The sequence below is a fragment of the Ascaphus truei genome, chromosome 6 (genome assembly GCF_040206685.1).
Source record: "Ascaphus truei isolate aAscTru1 chromosome 6, aAscTru1.hap1, whole genome shotgun sequence".
NCBI lineage: Eukaryota > Metazoa > Chordata > Amphibia > Anura > Ascaphidae > Ascaphus > Ascaphus truei.
This window is the reverse complement of record NC_134488.1, coordinates 66,952,950-66,978,023: the sequence shown is the minus strand read 5'-3', so window position 1 is coordinate 66,978,023 and position 25,074 is coordinate 66,952,950. Positions and strand designations below refer to the sequence as shown.

Here is a 25,074-nt window from a genome sequence, read left to right as displayed (position 1 = left end):
AGCGGAGTCACATCGGCCTCACATCAGCTCACTCGCCTGGCACTGCCCTGCTTCCCCTACTGCTCTCTGAAAGGATTCTGGGATTTGTAGTCAAAAGGACATAAATGTATCATGCAGACATGTACCTCCAGAGTATCCTGCCAGAGACCTGCAGAGCTTGGCACCATTAACCCCTTTCCTGGCAGACCCTGCAGCCAGGGCCGTCCTAACCGCATTATAGGCCCCCGGGCAAAGCCGTGCACTGGGCCCTGCCAACTCTCCGCTACAAGTCGTAATTTGTCTCCTTCTACCGAGTTAGCGGGAGATTTGAATGTTGAGGCGGGTGATCGGAAAATGAGTGTTAAATTCTGGTCTGTGCAGAGATTAGCAGGGGGCCCCTATGCTCGTGGGGCCCCCGGGCAACTGCCCAGCGTGCCCATGTGTTAAGACGGCACTGCCTGCAGTGCTTCGCAACCATTGACCCACTTTCCTCTGAGAGCCCGAGTGGAATACAGCTTAGGCTGCGGACATAATACACGCGCGCGCCTGTCGCCGGAGCGATCTGTGGACTCAGATGACGCATGCGATGTGGAGGCGTGGCCGTGACGTCACGAGGCTGGTTCGCCCTCATTGGTCGAAACGCTCACGTGATGTGGCCGTCGCGCGAAAAAAATCAAATGGATTTGTCTCCTCCAAATCCTGCCGCGCCATCGTGCTTCCGTGCCCGCCGCACCTTGCGCGCAGTTTGGCCGGACTGCTTCACATAATGGTTTTGTTCGTGCCGCGCACGGTCGCCCGCACCATGGCCGCAGCCTTAAACAGACACATGGAGACCCCTGCATCTTAGTCTATCGCTCTGCAATGCATTGCTGGCCCCTTGGGCAGCGAGGGAATTGAAGTGAAATGTAAACAGATTGAGACCCCATAAAAAGACCCAAATACGTTGAGGCGATGCACTCACAGTCCTGCAATCCGACGTTGCGTCAGGGGGTGCGTGTCCATCCCAGGTACCAGCCAGATCTACAGTGGCCAATAACAAGAGGTGATTATTATACAGCGTAACGATGCAGCTCCGTGGGTGACATAACATCGAAGAAAAGCAGCAAGTTCTGGGATTCCACTATACGCAGCTTGGCTCACTCATACGTGGATCAACGTGACGCAGCGTGATGGTTACAGTGACAGCTTCACCTGACCCAGGGCTTTCCCAAAACGTGATTCTGTCACTGTAACTATCGCTCTGCACCAGATAAATCTGTGTATGGTTTAGCCGGGCTGCGTATATATAGAGAGCAATATGATCCACAGGGTGTAAACTTCCATAACTCCACACGTGACTATATGGAATTACATATATATACATATATATACACATATATATAAAACAGTTTATTTTATTATCTTGCTTCATTGTTATCTTGTTTTGTTATTCTATAATATCAATGGCAAACCCTAATGGCCCACAGTATACTTAACTACTACAGATGCAGCGGCTGTTATTCGAACAAATCACGGAGCCGTTTTAGTGTGCGCTTCTGTATTCCACGCGGCAGTACCGCCGCCAATCACACCAGGTACCCGTGTTTATCGCGGTTGCTTTGTTTGAATTTCATGGATTCTGTTTCTTTGGGTTCAACGAAATGAATGAGTTGTAATGTGTACAGTACTGTGCTACTGTGTCAATTTCAGGTGTTTAAAAGCCAGAACACTAAAATGTCATTTTCTGCACTCGCGTCTTAAGGCGGTACGGTTGGAAGAAATCCCGCGCCATGACATGGGTATTCCGAGGTATACACCGCGTGAAGTGTTCGAATAACAGCCGCTGCATCTGTAAGTACCTAATTAACTACCTCAAACAAAGATTCGATAGGAATATCATTCATTAACCCAGGGGTTCTCAACACCAGTCCTCAAGACTCCCAACAGGTGAGGTTGTATTCCTGCTTCAGCACAGGTGGCTCAATCAGTGGCTCAGTCGAATTGAGGCACCTGTGCTGAAGCAGGGATATCCTGAAAACCTGACCTGTAGCGGCGGGCTTGAGGACTGGAGTTGAGCACTTCTGCATGAATTCAGTGACAAAGAGGATTCCCCCAGGTGTGAGTATATTGTTGGGGTACACTGCAGGTGATAAGTGAACCAAACCTAGAGCAATGCCCACACTGCCCAAGGGTTTGGGGGAGTATGGATTTTCGGCACCCATTTCTCCGCCTAATATTAGAATAATTGCTCCGCAATGTGTGCACGGCCCCCTTCTGGCACTTAAAGGGTTACCGAGGGGGAATTGGCACCAAGAAGTGACCTTTTCTATTCATTCTATCCCATACAAGGATGTGAGTGGCCGCAGGTCATTCCCCTGCCAGCTCAGCTCTCATTTATACACAGCTTTCCCTTTTATAACATTACTGCATTCCTGACCAACTGAGTCAAAGGTCCGATGCATCGCTGGGATACTGAGGTGTTAGGTGTGTGTGTGTCTCTGGATATACCTACGTTGCTCCTTTCTATGCCTTTGTACAGTATGTGGCATGTTTGTGTGTTGTGGTTGTGGGAATAGGAAACGTGTGTTTATTTGTGTGCATATACACACGTGCATATGAACCATATCTGGATATTTGTATGATTGTGTCTTTGTGCCACAGTAAGCTTGTGTGTAGCTGTGGTGCTTGTACCCTGTTAGTGTGGTGCGTGTCTGTCACTGAGTGTGTCCTCGGGTACGTGTGTGTTATATGTGCGCCTGTCATTCTTTGTTCTCTGGGGTATGTCTGTGTGTGGTGTTTGTGTGCTGTGTGTATGATGATGCCTCTCACACACAGCACCACTCCCTCACCCTTTTCACAGTGTGCGTGTGTGTGTGTGAATGTCCGTTGATGTGGCCATACCTCTTACATTTGGACTGACCCTGCCTGGCAGGGAAGTGTGTAACCAGACCCCATACTGAGGATTCCCATGGCATGACATTTAAAGGGAAACAAGGCAACAGCTAACAAACAAGAACACGAATGTGCCAATAGTGATGCAGAATATTCTGCTCCTGATACACACAGCGCGTGCTGTGCTACGTGTGGGAAAAAGAGGGCCACTACATTTTCATTTACAACCCTACACTTGTATATTTTAACATTATCTGTGTCTAACATTGTCCTCATATTGCTGGTGCCTCTGGAATTTCAAGGGTTAATGGCCCTTCCATCATTGTATGTAAATATTCCTAAAATGTGTAACATACACAAATTCCAGCACACACACTTCTAAATGTATAAATACACATAAACACCCCCTGTTCCTATGTACACATATTCCTGTGCACATACAACACTATGTACACTCATATTCCTGTACACATACACACAATATGTACATACACAGACTTACACAGACATACACACATTATATGTACACACACCCATTCCTGTGCGTGCACACATTCAGACTTACAATATGTACTCACATTGATGCACACATACAATATGTACAAACACATACAAACACAATATGTATAAACATTGATGCACACATACAATATGTACACACACATATACAGACACTATATGTACACATATTGATGCAGACATACAATATGTACACACACACACACACACAGAGACTCACAATATTGATGCACACATACAATACGTACACACATATAGACAGAATCTGTACGCACATTGATGCACACATACACAATACGTACACACACATATACAGACACAATATGTACGCACATTCATGCACACATACAATATATACCTACACATATACAGACTCACAATATGTAGGCACATTGATGCACATATACAATATATACCTACACATATACAGACACAATATGTGCTCACATTGATGCACACATACAATATGTACACACACACACACACACCCATATACACTGACATACAATATGTACTCGCATTGATGCACACAACAATACATATATACACACACACAATATGTACTCACATTGATGCACACATGACAATACATATAATCACATATACAGACACAATCTGTACGCACATTGCTGCGCACATACACACGCATGTACAAATACACATACTCACAATAAGTACTCCCATTGTTACGCACATACATACACTATATATACACACGCGTGTCCTTTCCTTACAGCCCTATTAGATGGAGAAGCTGGCATTGGCATCTCTCACCTGCAGACACCTCTCAGAGCCTGATTGGGGACACTGGGTGCAGCTGACACACAGCGGATCAGCCAATCACAGCATGGCTGGCAGAGCAGACATTAACCCCTGCAGTGGTGCACAGCTCTGCCAGGAGGGAGCTGCAGTGTCATCTCAGGCGTGCCCAGCTGAAGGAGGAGGCACAGGGGTTCTGTGCATCCCAGTGCCCCCTCTCTGTGTGCTGGCTTACAGTGACAGCCTGCAACAGTCATCCAGGGTGAGGTGGAGAGGAGGGGGCACCCTAGCCACAGCCTCTTCTGTACAGTGTATTAATAACAGAGGAGTCAGTTTATGCAGATGCCATGTCCAGCACCGAGGAGCAAGGCGAGAGCTCCCCCGGAGAGAGGTAAGACCCTTGGGAGGGAGCAAGGCACCTTTGTATAGGGGGACCCTGACCTACATCTGTGTAAACTGTTATATTTGAATATTACTGCAGGGTGGAGCGCAGCAGCTGTTATAGATCCTCACACCGCGGTGTAACAGGGAGACGACCTGCTGGGGTCTGCGCAGAGAGCTTACACATATTTACCAAATCCTTCTGGCTGCAAAACTGAAGCCCCCCCCCCCCCCCAAAAACAGCACCTGATTTATAGGGGAAACAACACCCCAGATCTTCATTGTTTCCCTTTTCTTGGAAGAATCAGGTGTTGTTTTTTTGGTCCCAGTTTTGCAGCAGGCGACATTCTCTGCCCCATATGGATTCTAAACAGAGGCAAATTAGTGACTGGGAAACCGCCACCACCAGTAACCTCCTCAGTTGCTGGTGCAGGGCAGGGATCTTGTTTTCAAAGCGTGACTTTTTATTTATTCACATTCAATAAAAGAAGAAAACGTAAGATTTAAGCTACTACAGTAATCATTCTACAGATGTCCACGCAGAGTGTGGACCCTCATACAATTTACTGTAGTGAGCGTTTACACAAGGAAGCAACACTGAGTGAGGGCAGTAGACGGGGGTCTCGCAGTGGGGGGGGGGGGGGGAAGGGAGGGGTGAGGAGTTGTCTGCACCCCAGGTTCTCCTGGTGTTTTGCCCTCTGACTATGATATTGTTGAGGGTTTTTTTCAGTGCATTTTAGGTGAAACAGCCATTTAGGGAAGTGAGACTTTTTTTTTTTGTTCCTGAGAGGCAACTATATTGTGGAGAAGGGACGCAAGTGAGCTTTGAAATAATGTGGCAAGTGTAAATTTGCAATCTCATTTCCTTAGCATTAAAGCCCATAAAGATATCCCTCCCCCTTCCAGTTTATCCGCTTGTACACTCCATTTCGTAGTTTTTGTCCTGATTATAACGGAGGGGAAGGGTGATGGGAGCAGAGAAGGGGTTTGATGCCGGTTTCGAGTAATGTCTGGGAGAAGTACAAAGGCCCCAGCAACTTCTTCCCAGAGCGCCATGTTGTTAAACATTCCCCAGACACACCTGCTCTTTACTCCTTTGGGAGATGAAACGTGAGAGAAACTCGCTGCATTAAAGCTGCAGTTTTTAAAATATATATTTTTTTCCCATTCAATATGTGCAGCAATACAATCTGCACACTGACAAGTGATTAGCTAAGCTGCAGATCGATCTGTTCTCCTCTAATCGATCGCTTGCTCCGGGTTATTTAATTCAGTTCTTGCACAGCATTGTGGGTAATGTAGTCCAGCAATATTATGACTGGGCAGTTACTAGATACAATTGGTTCACTGCTAGAGAGAGGGCGGGGCTCAAGAGCCAGAGCCTATCAGAAGGGGAAGGGGCTGTCACTTTGGAAATGCTTCCTACATTAGAAATATTAAAAATGTTTTTAAAACATTTTTTTTAAATGCTACAAGTATTTTCTCATAGTACAGAACTGATTTATTTAAAAATACACATGTAGGATATTGCTTGTGTAGCCAGGTTCCCCCCCCCCCTTGCACTTACAGCCGTTTGCCGGGAACGCGTGCGGGCCGTTGCTAAGGCCGCGGTCGCGTTGTTAAGGTCCCGGCGGCTCGAAGTGCAGGGCGCCGCCATCATTGCTCGGCAGAGTTGCGCATGCGCAGGAGACGCGCGCGAGGAGCAGCCAAACGGTAGAGGGCTCACAGTAAGGGACTACATCTCCCATGAGTCTCAGGAGCGCCCCACGTGACGCCAGGGAGCCAATAGGGCTGCAGCATCTCCCTGCAAGGGAATTAGATACATTTCGTGGGCTTGTAATACACAGTTCAGTTGGCGTTGGGAGCAGCTAAGGGAAGGAGGTAGGGTGCAGGAGTCAGTGACTCTCTGCACTAGGCCAGCAGCCCCTTAGGCCCCAGATAGCCCTAAGTCACTACCGCTGAGTATTGTAGGGACCGGCCCCAGTCAGGGACATTGCCCCTTACTATACAGAAAGTCCATAAGAGACACAGCCGACGCTGCGCGTACAGCCAGAGGTTTGGGCCTATACCTCTGCTGCCGTTGCAGAGGCCTTTCGGGTGGGATCGCCCCGTATGGTGGTTTCGGTGTTCTTCCGTCCGCCGATCCTTTGTGAAGTTCCGTTGCAGGCCCGAGCACACGGTAACGCTGGTCAGCAAGTACACCAACGTTATTGCTTATTATTGTTACGGGACTAGTGACTGCGCAGTCATATATGTTTTCTCCCTCAAAGGGTGTGGACATATTGTGTGGGGTTATGGACACGGGGTGGGATCACCCGGTGTAAGTGGAAGCGTTTTGCCAGACGCAGTATTCAGTGTCCCCTCAAGGGAGGGACACCTGTTGATTGTTGTTAACCAGTTATATGCAGTAAAGCCAGTTCTGTTCTGCCACGGTTTGCACCATGTGATTATTTCCTGTGAGGGCCTTCTCCCACTCCGTTGGGATCCCTCCCAGGTGGAGGCGTTGCACCACGAGATCGTAATATATGCATGTTCCCCAGGCTCCGCAGCGGAGACTTAGGTTCCTGAGCGCCACACAGGTTACACAGCACGGTAGTAGCGTCAGTATTCACAGGGAATACCCGTTACACTTGAACTGCAGCTTTTTAACCTTCCCTGCCCCTGCATCACTTGCTGTCACTAGTCTGTCTGTGGCTGGTTTACCAAGCGGAGGGGATGCGAAAATGGTGAGAAATGACAGGATGTGTAACCCCTTCTATGCCAGAAACATTATGGCTTTGCATACACATATGCAATGATGATATTGCTTTGTCGTATACTGCTGCAGCGTACACAGCGCTGTGCATGGAATTGTGTAGGTGCAAGTCCCTCCCATATACAGCGCCTAAACTAGTTTGTGCTGCCTGAGATAAATGGCCATATTCACTAGGTGGTGCACAGCCATAAGGCACCTTATGCCTCGTTCAGGTACATAAGCTGTCCGGGCTCTTCTGGCATGGGGAGGTGTGTTATGGCGTAACACTGCATAGTAAATATTAACCAAAGGGACTTGCCCAAGGTCACAAGGACCTGGCTCTGGGAATTGATTTGGGCTCACTCACACATTTAAAAGGTAGCGTTTTATGACCATTCTCCCAAGATTTCCTCACAATATGCTGCAAGCCGCTCTGGCAGCAAATGGGTTAAAGATAACCGCGCAATCGCAGTGGTGCCTTTCTCCTATGGCTTTAATTTGTAGGTGAAGCAAGCATCTCGGCATCATCATGTACTGCATCCTGATCATCTCTAGAGAACTAGCTGTGTATATACTGTAGATACTCCACATCATCATGCAGTTCAGCATATTCATTTTCAGAGGGCTAACAGTTGTAAATACTTCATGTCATCATACAGTGCATCATGATTATTTTCCGGGGTTCTTGAAGTGTAAATAGATACTCCGTTTGGCAGAGATACTCCGTATAATTATAGAGTGCCGCACATTCATGTTTGCACGGTGTCCCTCTCCTCCCCAGGGCGATGCCGGAGCCCCCTGTATCCCTGTCCCCTTCCCCTGAGGCCGCCGGGCCCCTGACGCTGGAGGACATTGGGGTGCGGTTCCAGCTGTGCATCGCCGCAGTGGAGGACTTGGAGCGGGAGCGGGAGGAGCTGATCCGAGAGCTGACGCTGCTGAGAGAGCCCTCGCTGGAGGCTGTGCGGCGGGCGCACGAGGAAGTGGTGCAGGCATTTGGGAGGCAGGCGCAGGTGGAGCTGGAGAGGGACGCCCTGAGGGAGGAGGTCCGGGGGGTCCGGCGTAAGCTATTCAGGGTGACCCGGGAGTGTGTGTCGTGCCAGTACCAGCTGGAAAGCCGGCGCCAGGAGCTAGCACAGAGCACAGCGCAGCGGGGGGACCTGGAGATTCTCGCTGCCCGCCTGGCAGAGGAGCTGGCCCAACTCCAGGACGCCTTTGTCCATCAGAGAGAGGGGGCACACCAACGGCTCCGAGCTCCACGCACCCGCCGCACCCCCCGGGAGCTGCAGGAAAGAAGGCGCCTCTCCGCGGAGCTGCAGAACCTGACAGCGGAGCGTCACAACTCCCTGGAGGAGCAGTACGAACCCAGGCTGCAAGCGCTCCTGGAGCGCCAGGAGAGTGGGGCCCGGGCCCTACGAGTGGCACAGGGGGAGCTGCAGAAGCTGCGTGAGGAGCTGAGGCCGCTGCAGGGGGAGGCCGGTTTGCTGCTGCTGCAGAAGAGCGGCCTACAGGAGCAGATTGTGCTGCTGAAGAGGAAGAGGGGAGAGGAGGTGCTACAGTATCGGGTACTGATACCCAAGGAGGGGGGGGGAGGGGAGATGAGGAAACTTGAGGGCAGGAAGGTGGAAAGAAGGGTACTGAACCCAGAGCATAAAAGAGAGCAACGCCTGCCATTCTAAAGATGGGGGGTCTGATCCCGGGGGCCACACCCTCTACAGTTTTCTGCAAAAACGAAAATAAGTGTCGCCATATTCCAGATTTTAGGGGAGCCCGATCTCATTAAATGTTTGGGCAAGGCTGCTTGCACCCTGTTCTAAAAGGTCTCTGCTACAGGAATAGAAAGGCAGGTGGAGAGTATAATACAATAAGTAAAAAAGTAGGGGTGATCCCCTACAAGCTGACCACTGTCTGCAATCAGCTCAGGACACCCTGTGAGCTCTGGCATATTAACACTGAACTATTCTTGGTCCCCTCAGTCTCTATTTAGATAGATTTATTTGTGGCCTTTAGTTGTGCTGCCAGGAGCAAGTTCACTGCCTGGTCTTGAGTGTGGGCAGGCACGGTGCCTCTATCAGTGTATACTGTATGTGGGATTGTGTCCCACTGTACAGCTGCTCAGCCCAGTGTGTTTGTGATTGTGCAGCTGTCCTGCACTGTGCTTATGACAATAGGTGTAATGTTGTGTACTGTGTATGCTTTGCAGCCTGAACACACAGTACACTGTACCTTTATGTACGTGTGATATGTCCTGTGTGTGGGGCACACACTGCAGAGCTCTGCACCAGTGAATTTGTGTGTAAGCCGAGCCAGCTCCAACCCCCCCGCACTGCTGGGCCCCCTCCCCTGATGCTGGCACTAGTTCCTTCCAGGATGTGAGAGCCTCATCCATCCCCAGGCATCAGGGAGGGAGAAATCTATTTATAGGATGGGATAAGATTGCAGAGATGGCTAGAGATCTGAGGCACCTCCGTCACCCCCCCAGCCCACACAGCACCTGCCACTGGCGAGCAGCATTGGGGTACAACTCCAGTAACACACGGAGGAAGAGCCTCTCTAGCACCTTCTCATGTAACATTAGACCAGGTGCCAATGCAGCTTCCTCACACCATCCTAACTGCCCCAGGACACACACCTTTATATTAAGAAGGTATGATTTGGGGGGGGACCCAGAGGGGGCATCTAATAAACCATCTACTTTCACAAGTCCACGGTAAATCTCACTGGTGGCCACATATCAATTTACAAGAGTACTGTGATACACGAGAACAGGTTGGGAGGATGGGAATATCAGAGTATAATACATTCAAACAATGAGGATTTTCATGTATTTGTTTCAGTTTTTAGGGCAGGATCTTCGTCACAATCTATTTAGCCATAGGGCTTTTCCCCTGGTTTTGAGTTTATAGGATACAGTCCCCATCGTGTAATCTACTTACACAATACAGTTTCAACTATGAAAGTCTTCCCAGCTGCAGACAGCGCCCATTGAATAAAAGAAATAAATATTCCCACTGAAATAGCTGAAGCTGTTCTAAAGAAAGAGAAGCTTTCTAGTCCCAGGTAACTTTGATTAAAAATAAAAAATAAATAAACACATATTTAAAACAGCAGGGCTCTGTCTTCAGGTTGTTCTTAAGAATGTATTTTATAGAAGCAGGTGTTTTAATGCAGGACACTGTGACCAGAATTTACTAAACTCTGATCATGCTGGAATATCCCTTAACTGCCAGTCTGGAATTGCAGTTGACAAAGGAGTGAGATTAGGGATATTCCCCCCTAAAATTAATCCCATTCCCCCATTGCTTTGCAGGCAGGGAAGAGGCGGTCCCATGTATCTGACCTCCCGCTCCTCTCTGTCCCCCAGGAGCAGGTGCAGGAGCTGGAAGACAGAACTCGGGAGCTGAAGACTGCAGTCCAGCTGCAGCAGCAGAAGAACAAAGAGATGGAGGAGCTGAGGTCCAGCCTGGCACAGGAGCTTGCAATCTACAAGTAAGCAGGGATCACGTGCAGCCAAGTAAACTGGAGGGTGTTGAGGTACACAGAGTAACTGCCCACATAGGTTTCTGGGTATGTACGTCTACTAAAGGGATACAAATATCTAAATACAAAGCACCAGTTGGCAAAAATGTTTTGAGCCACAGCGGCATGTTTCAGCTCACTCTGATCTGCAAGCCCCGACTGTCTGGAAATAGAGGATTACATTTATAGTCCATGGGGACATGTAACTATGTCTGATTAGCATAAGACATAATACCTATTCATAATGGAATGCAACGTTCACCATGCCTGTCTTATCCCTTTTTTTAGGCTGGAAGGCCATCGATTGTCCCTTCTGTACTATAGAAATGAATGCAGACTAAATATTATGGCTCAGTAACAGGTTCTGTCTTACACGCACATTGACTTGGGCAGCTGCAGCTTACCCCTATTGTGACCAAATATGCCTGCAGCACATTACAATACACTGCCCAGAAGGTGTTAATGCCCCACAGCTACAGTATGTGACACCTTGCTATCGATGGCAGGGCTTATATCCAGAGAAGGGACACACTTCGGTCTCTGATTCTGTTTCCTTCCTTGCAGGGGCTGCCTTGAAATATACGGACAGCTCTTCAAGTCGGTGCCAAAAAAGGAATGACGGCTGTGCCCATCTGCCTCTATCCCCAGTCACCTGGGTTATGTGGGGACCTCCCTGAGAGCTGAAATTCTTCTGATAAGGCAACATTTGGGAGGAAAATGCAATAAATATCGGTTGTCAAGAGTTTGCGAGGCAGCTGCAGCCTGTGAATGTAACCCTCTCTGTACACCCGTGTTTCCCAAGGCATAAATTGTATAGGAGTCGCCGACAGCACAGTTGAAAAGCTTTGCGGTCACATTACACGACAGTATCCTCATTTCCATCTCTGCAGTATGGGAGGAGAGTAGGAAGAAGTTTTACCCCGCACGGTAACAGGAGGTGATCAAAATGGTTGCAGGTTCCTCAGGCAGCAACGGTGTTGGATAATATCCATAGCAATTTATTAACTAGACGTGAAGACTTCTCATTACAACAAAGATGGGATGGTATCAACAGGCTGCTCACACAGGACAAGCTGTCCACAGTGCCTACAAGCTCCATACAGAATCTAAACCAAAAGCTGCATCATGTTCCCGGACCCACTTGTTTCTAGTATCTCCAAAACACAGAGCAAACATGGCTATGTAAAAAACAAGAACAATCTGTTTATTTCTTGGGAGGAGCTCTCTCACACACAGAACCAGGCAGTGGCGCTGAGGAGAGAACCTGCACAGGGACACGGGATATCCTGCTGTTCCCCACGGCGAGTGTTAACCACACCTAAATGGTGGATAACGGGGTTTCTGTCATAAAAACACATTTGAAATAAAAAGCAGAAATAATGGTTGCTTAAAAAAAACAAAAAAAACGCAGGTGAGGAAAGATGAGTGAATTGTCCATGTTTCACATGGGAAGTGTGTGTGGCCTCACCACACCTGTCCAGGACTACGGGACTCACTGCCCCCTAAATATATGAGGAACAGAGGAAGGCACAGAGGCAAACCCAGCCTGTAGCATGTGAGTGTGTCAGACTCAAGCTGGGCCCTGGGTATCTCTTCCCCGCCTTACTCTAAAAAAACATCAGCTGATGTGTGGTTAAAATGACATTTTTATATAAAATATATATAAAACAAAGGCAGGGGAATCCTTACTAAGACCAGTAAAAGCAAGATTAGAGCTGGCAGGTGGGCAGAGTCGGCTCTGGCCAGCACACGGAGGCCGATGTCCAAGTGCTGGATGGCGAAGACACAAGGTCCGGACCAGTGAGATGAGTCAGGCAGTGCTTTGGCCTACAGCAGGAGCTGCTGTGTCTAGGAGCCCTGCCCCTCCGTATCCGCATTGCCCTCAGGGTCCTCATCGTTATAAATGTTCTCAGCCTGCATGAGGAAGAGGGGGACAAAGGACTTAGGCACAAACATTTACTTTACATGTTGCACTAGGGGAGATATACAAACAAAAAGTGAGGTAAAAGTGGAATTTCTTTACTTTTCTATAAAATGAGGTGTAAAAGGTTTCAGAATGCAGTCAGAGGGAGGTGATGTAGTGTTGAAACAAGTTGCAGAGAGGCAGTAGTGCGTTGGGATTCGACACCACCTTCTGTGCTGCCCCTCCTGGAAACCTGCCCTCTTACGCTCAACTTCTCCCCTACAGGTGTCTTACATGGGAAGTCTCACAGCGCTGCAGTCCCTCTGGCGTTTATATTATTTTACTACACATTCATAGAAAGAAGCACGTCTCGTTCTCTAGGTATGTCCTGGGATACTTCCGGCCAAGAGATTTGTGCAAACAAGTGTACGGAACTTGTTTAAACTCTTTCACTGTCAGGGGGGCCTGTATCATACGGATACACTGCAGTGCTGTCATTTATGGGGCAGTAGAGCAGCGATTTGCTGTATGGTGCAAAGTATGCGGCCCTCAGGATTCTTGACACTCACCATCTGCCAGACTTGCATGATATTGTCCTCTGACACAGAGCAGATCACCCATGGCTCATTGGGGTTCCACGAGAAGTCAGAGATCTTAGCTGTGTGGCCACCATGAATGAACTGGAAAGGGAAGAGGGAGGCGTTACCAAAACACCAGTCAGTCAATCTACCACGTCAGAGCGGAAACACCAAAGTCATCACATCCCATGCCAAAGAAGGCTTACCAGCAGCTCGGGTGGGCCATCCTCGGCATCCTCAGGGGACTGCTCTTCTCCGATTTTACTGCAGAACAGAGAATATTAAACAGAAACAGATGAACGGACACGCCAAACACTTGAAGATGGCAGCCGGAAGCTGCCATAGGAGCTGGCTGCAACACAAATGTGGAAAACGCATCCATGTATAATTCATGGAAACAGCAACATGTGGCACATCAGTCTCAAAAACAAAAACAAACACCAAGTACATTTCTTGAAAGAATAGAATTTAGAATTGTTTTTAGACTGGTGTGCTACAGTATTTTGCGGTTTCCATCAACAGAGAAAATTAGTCAACATTAGGCTGCGCTTCTAGTGCCCGCGACAGCGACGTCAGGCTGCGGTCGCTGGAAAAATCAAATTGAGACGACTTCCAGCGATCGCGACTAAGCCGTTGCTTCGTGCTTACTATAAGCGCACGCGACGGCGGCAATGCATTTGTTTTCACGCGACGTCGCTGTCGCTGTCGCCGTCACTATAAGCGCGACCTAAGGCTTCCAGTATCTGAAGTTGCACATACTGCAGGATGGTGAAGGGTATCTCTATATACTTCCAGGCGCATGAATGAGAAGAATATGTGTGTCCTTTTAATAGGCGGTTGCAGATTTCCTGAGAATAAACACAGGATACCGAAGAATGGGACATTCAGTTTCCGAAGCTGCTTCACAAATCGATAAAAATTAAAAATAAATCTTGTGCAGTGCTTGCTCTTGGTGCTTCCAGAAGCAAAGATTGGAGCTACACTTTCATTACTGGAGGACTCTTAATGTTTATTTGTGTCTTCTTCCTGCCAATAGAAGCCCTGTAATGTAGCTAGGCGTGTGCATAGCTTTATTGTGCAATTTAATGGGTATATGTCCCCAGCATAACCCGAGAGGCAGACAGGAGCAGGCCACCAGTACCTTACCTTAAATCCCAGATATTGAGCCTGCGGTCGGTACCGCTGGATGCAAGGATAGTCTCATTGTGTGGCGACCACTGTACCTGCAGGGATGGGAAGTCTCAGTGAACATAAAGGAATGCAGAGCTAGAATTCCCAAGTGCTGCTTTACATCCTTCCGACTCCCTCATACTTCCTGGACCCCAATATCCCACCCTCCAAGCTCTTATGGGGCATGTGCTACCACCTCTACTTGTGGGGTTTTTCTATGCACCCACCACCTCTTTCACTGCAGGTTTTGCCATTAAGTCATGAAACACTGCCACTGAGCTGGGTGAAGAGAGAAGTCTTGCTCTTTATTCTGTATTCAGGACACTCTGGGCGTGGGGGAGACAGGAAGGGTCCTGCATGAGCATGTGATGTACATCAGGGGGGCCTCATACCTGGAAAATCTCATCCTTGTGAGACTCGAATGAATGTAACTTCAGCTTCAGGTTTCGCAGGTCCCACAATGCAACGGTCTGCGAGCGAGAAAAACAGAATTATTGGGATAAGAGCTCAACAGGGACAATAGAAGGTGACATTAAGTAAAGGTATTATAGTTACATAACCCCAACCATGTGCACTCTTTATATAGAGCAGACATCAGCGGTTAGCATACAAGTAATCATAATGCAGTGCAACGATAAAGATCCAGGAAACCATGCCCAGAAAAGCAGAGGCATGTGGGGAGGGTTAGTGACAGTAGATGCGGGTACATATTTAGGTTGCGACGAGTGCGCAGCCCATTTTACCCCCAGAATGTACCTCTTTGGAGTGTTTTATTCACCCACAATCTACAGGGGAAGTTTAGCTTCTTAATTAGAAACAATTGTGTGGCTTATACAGAGTGCTGAATTGTGTTCGCCTAATAGGATTGGTGTCACCCTCTGCTTGTGAGAGGAGTACAAACAGGTTTCTGAAGTGCGCAAGCTCTCCCAGGAATCCTGTGTACTAGGCACCTACTTGCATAAGAGGAGGGTGACCCTAACCCACAGCATGGGCAAGGCACATGAGGCTTTGTATGAATTTACCTTGTCCGCTGACCCCGTGGCCAGAATGAACTCGCTGTAGGGGTTGAAGGAGAGGCAGTTCACCTCAGCTGTGTGAGCATCCACAGAGTGGCTGGGCTTTGATGTGTTATTTGAACGGGTGTCCCAGCTGCAGAGACAGCAAGAAGTCAAAGGGTAACAAACAGCCAGTGACCAACAAAAATGTGGGGTTGGGCAATGAAAATTATGGGAAAGAGGTCATTTCCTGCACATCCTTCCCCCGCATACAGAGCATTCCCAACACCAGTCGACTGCTCTGTAACTCACTGGCACATGTACATTGCTCTTCTAATGTAATATATCTCTACATATTTATTTTAAAAATGTTTTACCAGGAAGTGATACATTGAGAGTTACCTCTCGTTTTCAAGTATGTCCTGGCTTTCTGATGACTGACTTCATGCCCATACAGAGAAACGCTTCAGTCATGTAACAAAGTAACCAGCGTCCTAATTTAACTCAATGTATCGGTTCTGTCTCACTTTAAGAACATTTAAAAATCGGTAACTGATGATTCTGTACTGTAATACACATCTTTGTATGGTGTTTCAAGTCATACTTGAAAATGACATGTACATCTCAATCTATGGAGCAGATTCATCAAGCATGGGTTAGCGCATCTGATTCAGTGTTGACTGGAATGGGAGTTAATGCCAGATCGGGTGCACTAATCCGTACCAATGCTTGATGAATCTGCTCCTACGTATCCTTGTCTCACCCCATAATATAGTCTAGAAGCTCAGGGCAAACTCACATCATCAGCTTCTGGTCGTCTGCCACGGATCCGAAGAGTGACTCATGCAGCAGGTGCCAAGAGACATCCTCCACCACTGCCGTGTGCCCCGTGAAGATTGTCTTGGCATCCACCACCTTGCCCTCCTTGGGCACAGCGCTGATGTCCCACAGGCAGATGGTCTGTGAGAGCAGGAGAGGACAGATAGCATCAGCTGAGGCCTGTGTGACGTACAGAAAGGGATGCACCCACAAGGTCAGGGAGAGAGGGGGTGCACATACATGTCACCTTAGAAATCACGTCACGCTGCACTTTCATGGCCAGGCATGACAGGAGGGAGGGGAGTTACATAGCCCTAGCACTCACATGGTCATCGGAAGCGCTGAGAAGGTTCCCGCTGAGGTTGGGATTCCAGGACAGACCGTAGCCCTCCTTCTGGTGCCCGCGGAGCCGGAGGTCAGGGTTGCACTCGCCCGAGGGATCTGAGTCAGGACACAAGCACAACATAATAAGAATTCAGCAGAGCCCCCTGCCTGTTGGCTAAGCAATGAATCCCATATGAGGGTGTGAATTAACAGCTGGCCAAATATCAAAACACAATGCAGGAGGTCACTGTGATATACCAACCCATGCTGTACTGAACAACTGAATCGTTGTGGCAATCAGAAGTTTTTTTTAAACTTGAGGAATGCTGCGAGACAGGAAGGAGGACGATCGCCAGCATAAAATCAATCCATCCCGTCATTCGAGATTTTTTTTTTTTTACAGTGGTGAAAATAAAATCAAGACGGACCTCTGTGGGGGTTCACACCATCAGAGGAAAAACTCTTCACTCGTCATTAATCCGAGGTGTGCGATTTGCAAAAACTAGCGCAGTGTCATTCAATTCTCATTATGTGATCGTAGGACAGGGCTCTTCAACTGGCAGACCAGGGCCCAAATCCAATCATCAAGGGGCATTTGACCAGACTCCAGCTTATTTCATTGTAGTTGCTTAGGCACCCAAGTGCCATTTTTCACACTGGAAATGCACTTGTAAATTAAGACACACACACACACACACACCTAAAGTCATAAATTGCAGACTGCACATTGGGGAGGGATAGGTTTCATCCACAGATAACATTCCAGCCTGTTTTAAAGTAGAACTTCTCTTGGTTTATCCATTGTAACATCGCCCAAAGAAGAGATCAGTGTATCTCGAAAGCTCGCACAAATAAAAGCATTTTGTTAGCCACAGAACGGTAGAGTATTTGTTTTTGAAGAAAAAAAAAAAAAGGAAAAAATATTACTGTATGGTCATTTGCATGTCTTACACAGGTTTGCAGCCCTGCCTTTCATCATTATCACCCAGCGCTTCCACTGCAGCAAGAGATTCTGGGAAGTGACATGCAAATGAGCACACAGTGCAACCTTTTGCTTCAAAACCATATAACATGGTCCCCTAAAGCTTATGCTTGCTGCATTTCACAGCTTTTGAGCCTGGGTTAAACAGCAAAGAAAGGGGGAGGGATAGGGAGTGATCAACTAAATTATACTAATTGTGATGTAAATGCGTGATAAATATATCGATAATTGTAGGGAACAATAGGTGCGACTGTGAATTGGAGTGAATCAGGGAAACAAAGGAGCATAAAATCATTTGTGCTCCAAAAAGAAAATTCACTTATGTGCACACTACGTATATATATATATATAAAATGTAACTTTTAATAGGTGTACTTAAAACATATATTACCGTAACACTAAATGTAATAAACCTTAAAAATAAATTAAATGATATGCACACATGCACCAGAGTTAGCCTCACATATATATATAAATTCCAGTATATAATTATAACTGAAACCTAGGAGGCTAAACAGGGTGCAACCAGGTAAGGCGAGTCAAAATACCCATCAATTATAATCACCATCACAGTAGGTATACAGCCAAGACACTGTGGCAGACATGCGGCTACAATATATCCATAGATAGTATTAATGGTGTCAAATAGAGCCAGCTCTGCCAACTATACTGTTGTTATATATTGGCTATGCTCGTGAAAATGAATTGACCCACACTTGCATTCACCAGCACAGTGAGTACAGAATCAGTTGCTGCAGCAGGGATACGGCTACAGTGTGTCCATAGATAGTAGTAGTACCCATAAAGCCCCCCTGCTAGCTGCACTGTTTTTATATATATTGGCTATGCTGGTGAAAACAACTGGTTACTAGAGCACTATATTAAAAACAACCCCATAACAGGGGCTGATGACATAACGCGTCCAACGCGCGTTTCCCTCCTACTATGGAGCTTCGTCAGGGACAATTTTGCATGGGAGAGGAAGCGGAAGCTATTTAAATGCTCTGGTCGTCATGGCGACGGGCAAACTCATCGCTATTGCGCATGCGCAAGGCTCGCTTGCATAACTGCATAGATCGTAAAGATTAGGCTACATTCACATGCTGATGGCAGAGATCCTATAGATCGTGTTGGTTACTGGGACCTCAAAACAGCATACTAGCCAGAAACAAAGACACGGGAGAACGGCACCGATCGCGGAAGATTACTGCGCATGCGCAAGGTAATACACTCGTTTACCAGCATTGCTGGCCCTGCGCATGCTCGAAATCGGCTCCAATTGTCTCTGCGCATGACCAGACTGTTGGCTCTTACAGCCAGTAAGTCAGTGTCAAAGCGCATGCTTATACAGACATAATATATCTAACTATCAAGGCTACTTTGCGCATGTGTAAGTAGAGATGATTCTCACTCCACATTTCAATGATGGTATTGCGCATGCCTAAAGTGATAGAAAATCAAATGCCATAAATAAGGTCCCATGGTATAGTCTTGCCGAAACCAGCAGAGGAATGAGCATACATAGGATTGAGGATAAATGCAGCAGCCACCATCTCCAATGGAAACATGTCAACAATACAGTGCCAAAAATAAAATAAATTACACACTAAATGTTGAACACACAACTGAAAAGTTATCTTTAATTCTCATAATGTAAGTTGTGTGATTGGTTGTTACACATATCTGTAAACCCATAATATGGTAGGAATGGGTTTATCGAAAAGGTAATATAGTCATTGATTCAAAATAGAATAAAGATTAGTCTAATAATGTTTAACACTATCATGGCTGTGATAACCAAACTCTGTGGCAGAACAGCTCTCAAATAGGTCAGCAGGGATATAGATCAGCTAAAACTTAATATCATGGGGGTACAGGTACCAGTATGAATGTGTGATCTGAAATGGGGTGGATAAGACGACTAGTCAATCATGGAGATCAGATAAAGGGAGTGAACGTGAACCCTTCATTGAGTCCGTAAGGACTCCTGGTCTTCAGTTTGTAAATCCACTCAGCCTCAATGCGTAGCAGCATCTGGTCTACATTACCACCTCTTGCTGGGCACCTAATTTGATAGATGCCCATAAACGTGAGGCTATTGACATCTCCATCATGATAATGCGTGACGTGTCTAGCTACTGGTGTTTCTGCAGCATGTTTGATTGAATTAACATGTTCGAGTATGCGTCTACGCAATTGCCTAGTAGTCTTGCCCACATATCTTTTCCCACATTTACAGATAAGGAGATAGACGACGTTAGTTGTCCTACAATTAATGAAACTGTCGACACTGAAGTGCTGTGTGTTATCATAATTGGGAAACGTCTTAGCGGTGATTGCAAATTTACACGCCTTGCACCCCTGACACCGATACAGCCTGGGTTAAGATGCATAGCCAGTAAACCCACCCACAGACAGCTGTTTCGACATTAATGGGTCTCAGTGCGAGGTTCCCAGAATCCCTTGCTGAAGTGGAAGCACTGTGTGCTGAGTGATAATGGTGAAAGGCAGGGCTGCAAAGCTGTCAAATACATGCAAATGAGCACACAGTAATATTTCCATTTTTTATATGCTTTGATGTGGGTTTTTGTCACTTTTTTTACCCACCATAACGTGCGTGTGTGTGTGTGTGTTAGTGATAAATGCTCACAAAATTTAAAAAATATATAATTTCAGTCTTTAAATGCATCTAAAAAACTACATTACAATAGGCTTGTGACCTTCTACCAATGTTTTCTGATCGGGCCCCTTGGAGAGCTAGTTGACGAGCCCTGTAGGACAATAGGAGAATTTGCTATTTTTCCTTCACAGGACTAAGATCTTCTGGGTTTTCTCCTTTTTCCGAGAGGGGAGCTAGTGCTTTAGATATTGGGATTGACAAGACAGCTTGTGTCACTTTACCAAACCCTTTGCTGCCAGAATGTAATCTCACTATTGTGAGAGATGTTTTGCAGGCCCCTATGGCAGCAAAGTGGTTACAAATTCTGGTGTCTTAGGCGTAATCACCTGGTTTAGATGGGTGCTTGGTGTAATCAAACACGAGGACGTCGCTGGACGGGGTCTTGGTGGCGATGATGCAGGGGTTCTGTGGCATGTAGCGGGCACGGTTAACTTCTCCCTCGTGGTTTATCTTGATCTCAATTTCTATTTTCCCACTGACCGAGCCAAATCCTCCAAACTCTGAGGGGGAATAAAAACAATGTGTGTCACACAGCGGCCCATTCTTACACGGCGCACACTGAGTTATCAGCACAACATGTATATATCAGGCATAAAAGGACTTCATTTCTAAATCCTATAAAAAGCTGCATGTATTTGGAAATATGGAAGTTGTGAAAACAAAGTCTGAAAAATGTATTCAGACATCCACATTCCTGACACTACAAAGCAGTTCATTTAAAACAGCTTCAGTTCATTTTTTCCCACTACTTAACCTGGATCTTCATAAATATTTGATTTTTGTCAAATACGTATTTGAAGACTTATTTATTTCTTTCCAACTTAAGTTGTTATAACAGATAAGGAAGCGCTCTAACTATAGGCAGTCCAAACTTGTATATATGATGTGGTGCAGCTTGAAGAGTAGAACTGTTCCCAATTCTCAGCAATGGTAGATATCAATAAATGATCAGCCCGCCTCGTTGGAAGGGAGGACAAGAGACCAAAGAAAAAAAAGGCACAATAGTGAAGCAAGTTCACAATGTATAGTGTGCATAAACAAATGGTGAGATATGCACTTACATGTCAGTGCCTGTCATTAGGCACGTAAAGGTTTCTTTGGCTCCTTCACCTCTGTGATGTTAGTAAATTATTCTGAAGCCTTCTATATTAAAAAAACAATAAAGTGTCACAATGGAAAAAATGTCTCAAAGTGAGGGAAGGAGGGGAAAGAAGACGGGAAAAAAACCCACATGAAACATAAGGAAAAAACACAATAAGGAGAAAAGAAGGTACGCTAGGGGGCGACGTTTCGAGGGACTACCTCTTCATCAGGCCCATTCCCCCGGGTAGTCCTTTGTCAGGTGTAAGAATGACTACCTTTGAAACGGGTAGGGTTGCCGGGAGGACCAGTTTCGTTGAAGCACCAGGAAACCGGAAGTGATGTAGAACGCCGGCTGGATCGGCGGTGGATGTCACGGAGACTGGAGAGGGTTGCAGAATATCACGAACTGGTCTGTCCTTATGTTCTTTTACACTGCTTGTGTGATTATTACCCGATTTACAAATAAAAGTTGGACTTTTAATATAGAAGCTTCAGAATCATTTACGAACATCACGGAGGTGAAGGAGCCAAAGAAACCTTTACGTGCCTAATGACAGGCACTGACATGTAAGTGCATATCTCACCATTTGTTTATGCACACAATTCATTGTGAACTTGCTTCACTATTGTGCCTTTTTTTCCTTTTTCTTATGTCTCTTGTCCTCCCTTCCAACAAGGCGCACTGATCAGTTATTGATAACTTACATTTTTTTATTGTTTTTCCAAGCAGAGATATACCGAAGTAAAAACATTAGAGAATGGGTATTGAGGGGGATACATAAAAGAAAGAGTGGATGAATAGGAGGGGGGGAAAAAACAGCACAGCAGTGGATCAAGTGTTTGTGGTAGTTTATATAGCTTAATCTTAGTTTGCGGGAGCAATCTGAAACGCCCTCTAGGTCTGTTATGGAACCCCTTTGAGGGACCTGGCTAAATCACAAAAACTTAAATTAGGTGACATCACGGGGTAATGCACATGAATTTAGTGGCAACTCCCTAGCAGAGAGAATTGACTGATTCCAAGGGGCTACAGACAGGGAGCCTAGGTCCACATGTGGACTATCTGCATATGCAATACAGGGTAGCCAGACTTTTTGGAAGTTACACAGCTGATGTGTACTTGGTCTAGGAGTAGAGCTATTTACATTAGCATTGAAAAATAATGAACCACGCTGGACTTAATTTTTTTTTCCAATTGCAAAATATTTATAAAAAACAAATAAATACTTGTGTAATGCATACCAAGTACTTTTAATTCCTAATAACAGTGCATAGTTGTAACCACTTACTACATACAGCCATACCTCCAGTATTGAAGAAATCATTTTGCACCCTGCCTATAGACTTGTTTCAATGAGGCTTCAATGCAAGCGAAAACGCCTCCCCCGCAGAGCTTACACTGTAATGTGACCTTACCTCCTTTCTCACTGTCGTAGTGAGAGGCGTCAAACTGAGCGTCATCGTTAGGGAGCTGCACGCTGGCAATCACCAGGTGGTTCTGTTCATCTGAGGTGTGCGTCCCCAGCACCAGCCGATGGATACTGAAATCCTTCCCCTCGGGTCTGTGTGGACAATACAAGGTCAGCACCCGCAGAGGAAGAGAGCAGACAGAACAGGGCAAAGGACTAAATGGTCCGGGCAAAACAAACCTGAAGGCCGTGTGAATCCACATTTCCCAAGTGATTTTTTTGCATCAACTAAGGGAGGAGATGCGATCTAGTGATAATGTCACTGCCTCTGAAGTGTGTTCACCTGTTAAAATTTCAAATGTTCTTGTGAACCTCAGTACTTCACTATGTCATCTTGTGTCTGGGGTACCCAAATTAGATTGGAAGGTCTAAGGCAGTGTTTTTCAACCAGAGTTCCAAGGAACCCTTGGTTCCCCGCAATTTTCTGGCCATTTGAAAATTGTATCAAATACAGAAGAATTGACAATGCATCTGGTCACAGAGTTTCTATTAGAGATGGTTGTGGGTTCCTTAACCAAAAAAAAGGTTGGAAACCACTGGTCTATGGGGAAGGGGTTTGTGTCTAAAAAAATTATGTACACAGCTGTGTACATGGTCAGCGCTGCCTGTCAAAAAATACTCCCTGCTAATCGATCTGCTCCTTTGGGAGAATCACAAACCTTTTGTAATTATTCTTTGAAAGCTATATTTATGACACCGTGTATTCTGCCTTTAACCCCTTGGCTGTCACAAGTGACAGCAGTGCATTGTTATGCATAGGGCCACATATTGTTCCGCAAAGGTGCATACATAACGATGAGATGTGGGTGCTAATGACAGTGTAGATGTCTTAGGGTTGTGCTCAGTCTCAGCTCACCTTGTGACATCTGGAAGCCACTGCGCAGTGAGGCTGGGCCATTCCAGGGCGTGAGTCATCACCAGGTCGTACAGGAAGGGAGTATTCTTCTTCCAGATCTTATACTCCTCATTTATCACCCGCTCCTCCACGGCGTCATCAAACGCAGCTAAATGGGGGGACAGGAAGCCGCATCAAAACACTGAAATCCCACACACGTGCAGCACGTTTCACATCAAAGAACACACACCACTCCCCCAAACCTCTTTGCCAAGATACATATTGGGCAACCAGGAGCCCTTTATTGGATGGGGGGCTTACATCAGGCAGTGCTGCTCCTGCTCTCCTGACACAAGGGGCTGTGCTCTGCAGCCCTCAAAAGGTTGCATCTTCGTGGGGAGTTAAAGTCCCTAACCCAGCCTTGTCTCCATGTAAATATATAGGACACATGCTATGGAGGCTGGTTAATGTATCCCTGCCTCATACTAACCCTCCTTGTCCGCCATGCTATCCGCTGGGACTCGGTCTCGGGTGCAGGTTGCGCTCTGGCAGCGGCCTCTCCGGTACCCAGTTATCTATGTCTGCTCACAGTCTCCGGTACTCGGGCCTGCTCCTCCTCACAGTCCTCGGTGCACAGCTCCCCTCAACCTCCGGTACTCGGGTCTGCGCCACACTTCAGCTGCTCGGTTCCCTTCAGTCTCTGATGCTCGGGCCTGCGCCTCTCCTCAGTCCCCGTTTATCCTCGGTCTGCTGCACTCGGGCCTTCTCCTAACCCCTAGTGTCCGTTCCCTTCGGTCTCCGGTGTTCGGGCCTGCACCTCCTGCTATTGTTTCCTGCCTCCCCCGTGGGCTCGAGCCGCGCACCTTCGCGCCAAGCTGCGCCAATCGGAATCGTAGCGGAGGGGAAACCGCCGGCCAATCAGCGAGGTCCGTGTCACGGAGAGGGCGTTACCCAAAAAGGGAGCGCGTGCGGCTTCTACGGGGGAAGGCGGGAGCAGTCACGTGGTCTGTGGCCGCTGGGTCCGGAGGGGTCTCCATGGCAACGGTCTGCAAAATAAATACTATATATATACACAAGACAACTGTAATCACATTAAATGAGAATGAAAGAAAAAATTGAAGCCAATTAAATAAAAAATAAATACATAAATAGTAAAAATAAACACAAGTAACATATATGTTAAATATGACCATAAATAACATAAAACATGGTTTAAAAAAGTGCTCACCGGCGGCGACAGTGAGGGATATGTAATAAGTGACTGACACCCCATGGGTGAAGCCACTGCAATGAGACCCCACAACAGAGAGTAATACATCGGTAACTGTCTCCCAATGAGAATCACTCAGATTTGACACGCATATCAAAGTGCTCACAGACTCATTCATGCTAATTGTTCCATGACAGGTCACCTGTTTAACCACATGCCATTATTTGAGCTTTGGACATTTAAATTTGCTCATCCTTCCTAAATTGA

General features: G+C 46.7%; 2 protein-coding genes across 5 annotated transcripts; one reads left to right on the top strand and one right to left on the bottom strand.

The window, feature by feature from the left end:
* The first annotated feature begins 1,690 nt into the window (after positions 1-1,690).
* SYNC (syncoilin, intermediate filament protein) lies at positions 1,691-13,820 on the top strand. 2 transcript variants are annotated; one of them, XM_075604704.1, is made up of 4 exons: positions 1,691-1,809; positions 8,025-8,805; positions 10,605-10,729; positions 11,324-13,820. In XM_075604704.1, exons 2-4 carry the CDS (start codon positions 8,029-8,031, stop codon positions 11,376-11,378), a joined length of 957 nt encoding a protein of 318 aa, XP_075460819.1. In that variant the 5' UTR covers positions 1,691-1,809; positions 8,025-8,028; the 3' UTR covers positions 11,379-13,820. The 2 variants fall into 2 exon arrangements, with proteins under 2 accessions (XP_075460819.1, XP_075460818.1); XM_075604703.1 differs by lacking the exon at positions 1,691-1,809 and adding an exon at positions 4,235-4,519.
* Positions 11,943-25,047, bottom strand: RBBP4 (RB binding protein 4, chromatin remodeling factor). Of its 3 annotated transcripts, none has more exons than XM_075604699.1 (13): positions 24,826-25,047; positions 24,088-24,643; positions 23,619-23,766; positions 22,710-22,855; positions 20,537-20,710; positions 16,550-16,665; positions 16,205-16,404; positions 15,433-15,559; positions 14,803-14,880; positions 14,387-14,463; positions 13,447-13,504; positions 13,232-13,342; positions 11,943-12,673 (listed from the first exon to the last, which is right to left on the bottom strand). In XM_075604699.1, the coding sequence occupies exons 2-13, from the start codon at positions 24,101-24,103 to the stop codon at positions 12,608-12,610; spliced, it is 1,317 nt and encodes a 438-aa protein (XP_075460814.1). In that variant the 5' UTR covers positions 24,104-24,643; positions 24,826-25,047; the 3' UTR covers positions 11,943-12,607. The 3 variants fall into 3 exon arrangements, with proteins under 3 accessions (XP_075460814.1, XP_075460817.1, XP_075460816.1); XM_075604702.1 differs by having other exon boundaries at positions 16,205-16,365; positions 24,826-25,042; XM_075604701.1 differs by having other exon boundaries at positions 25,010-25,026.
* Positions 25,048-25,074: the final 27 nt, after the last annotated feature.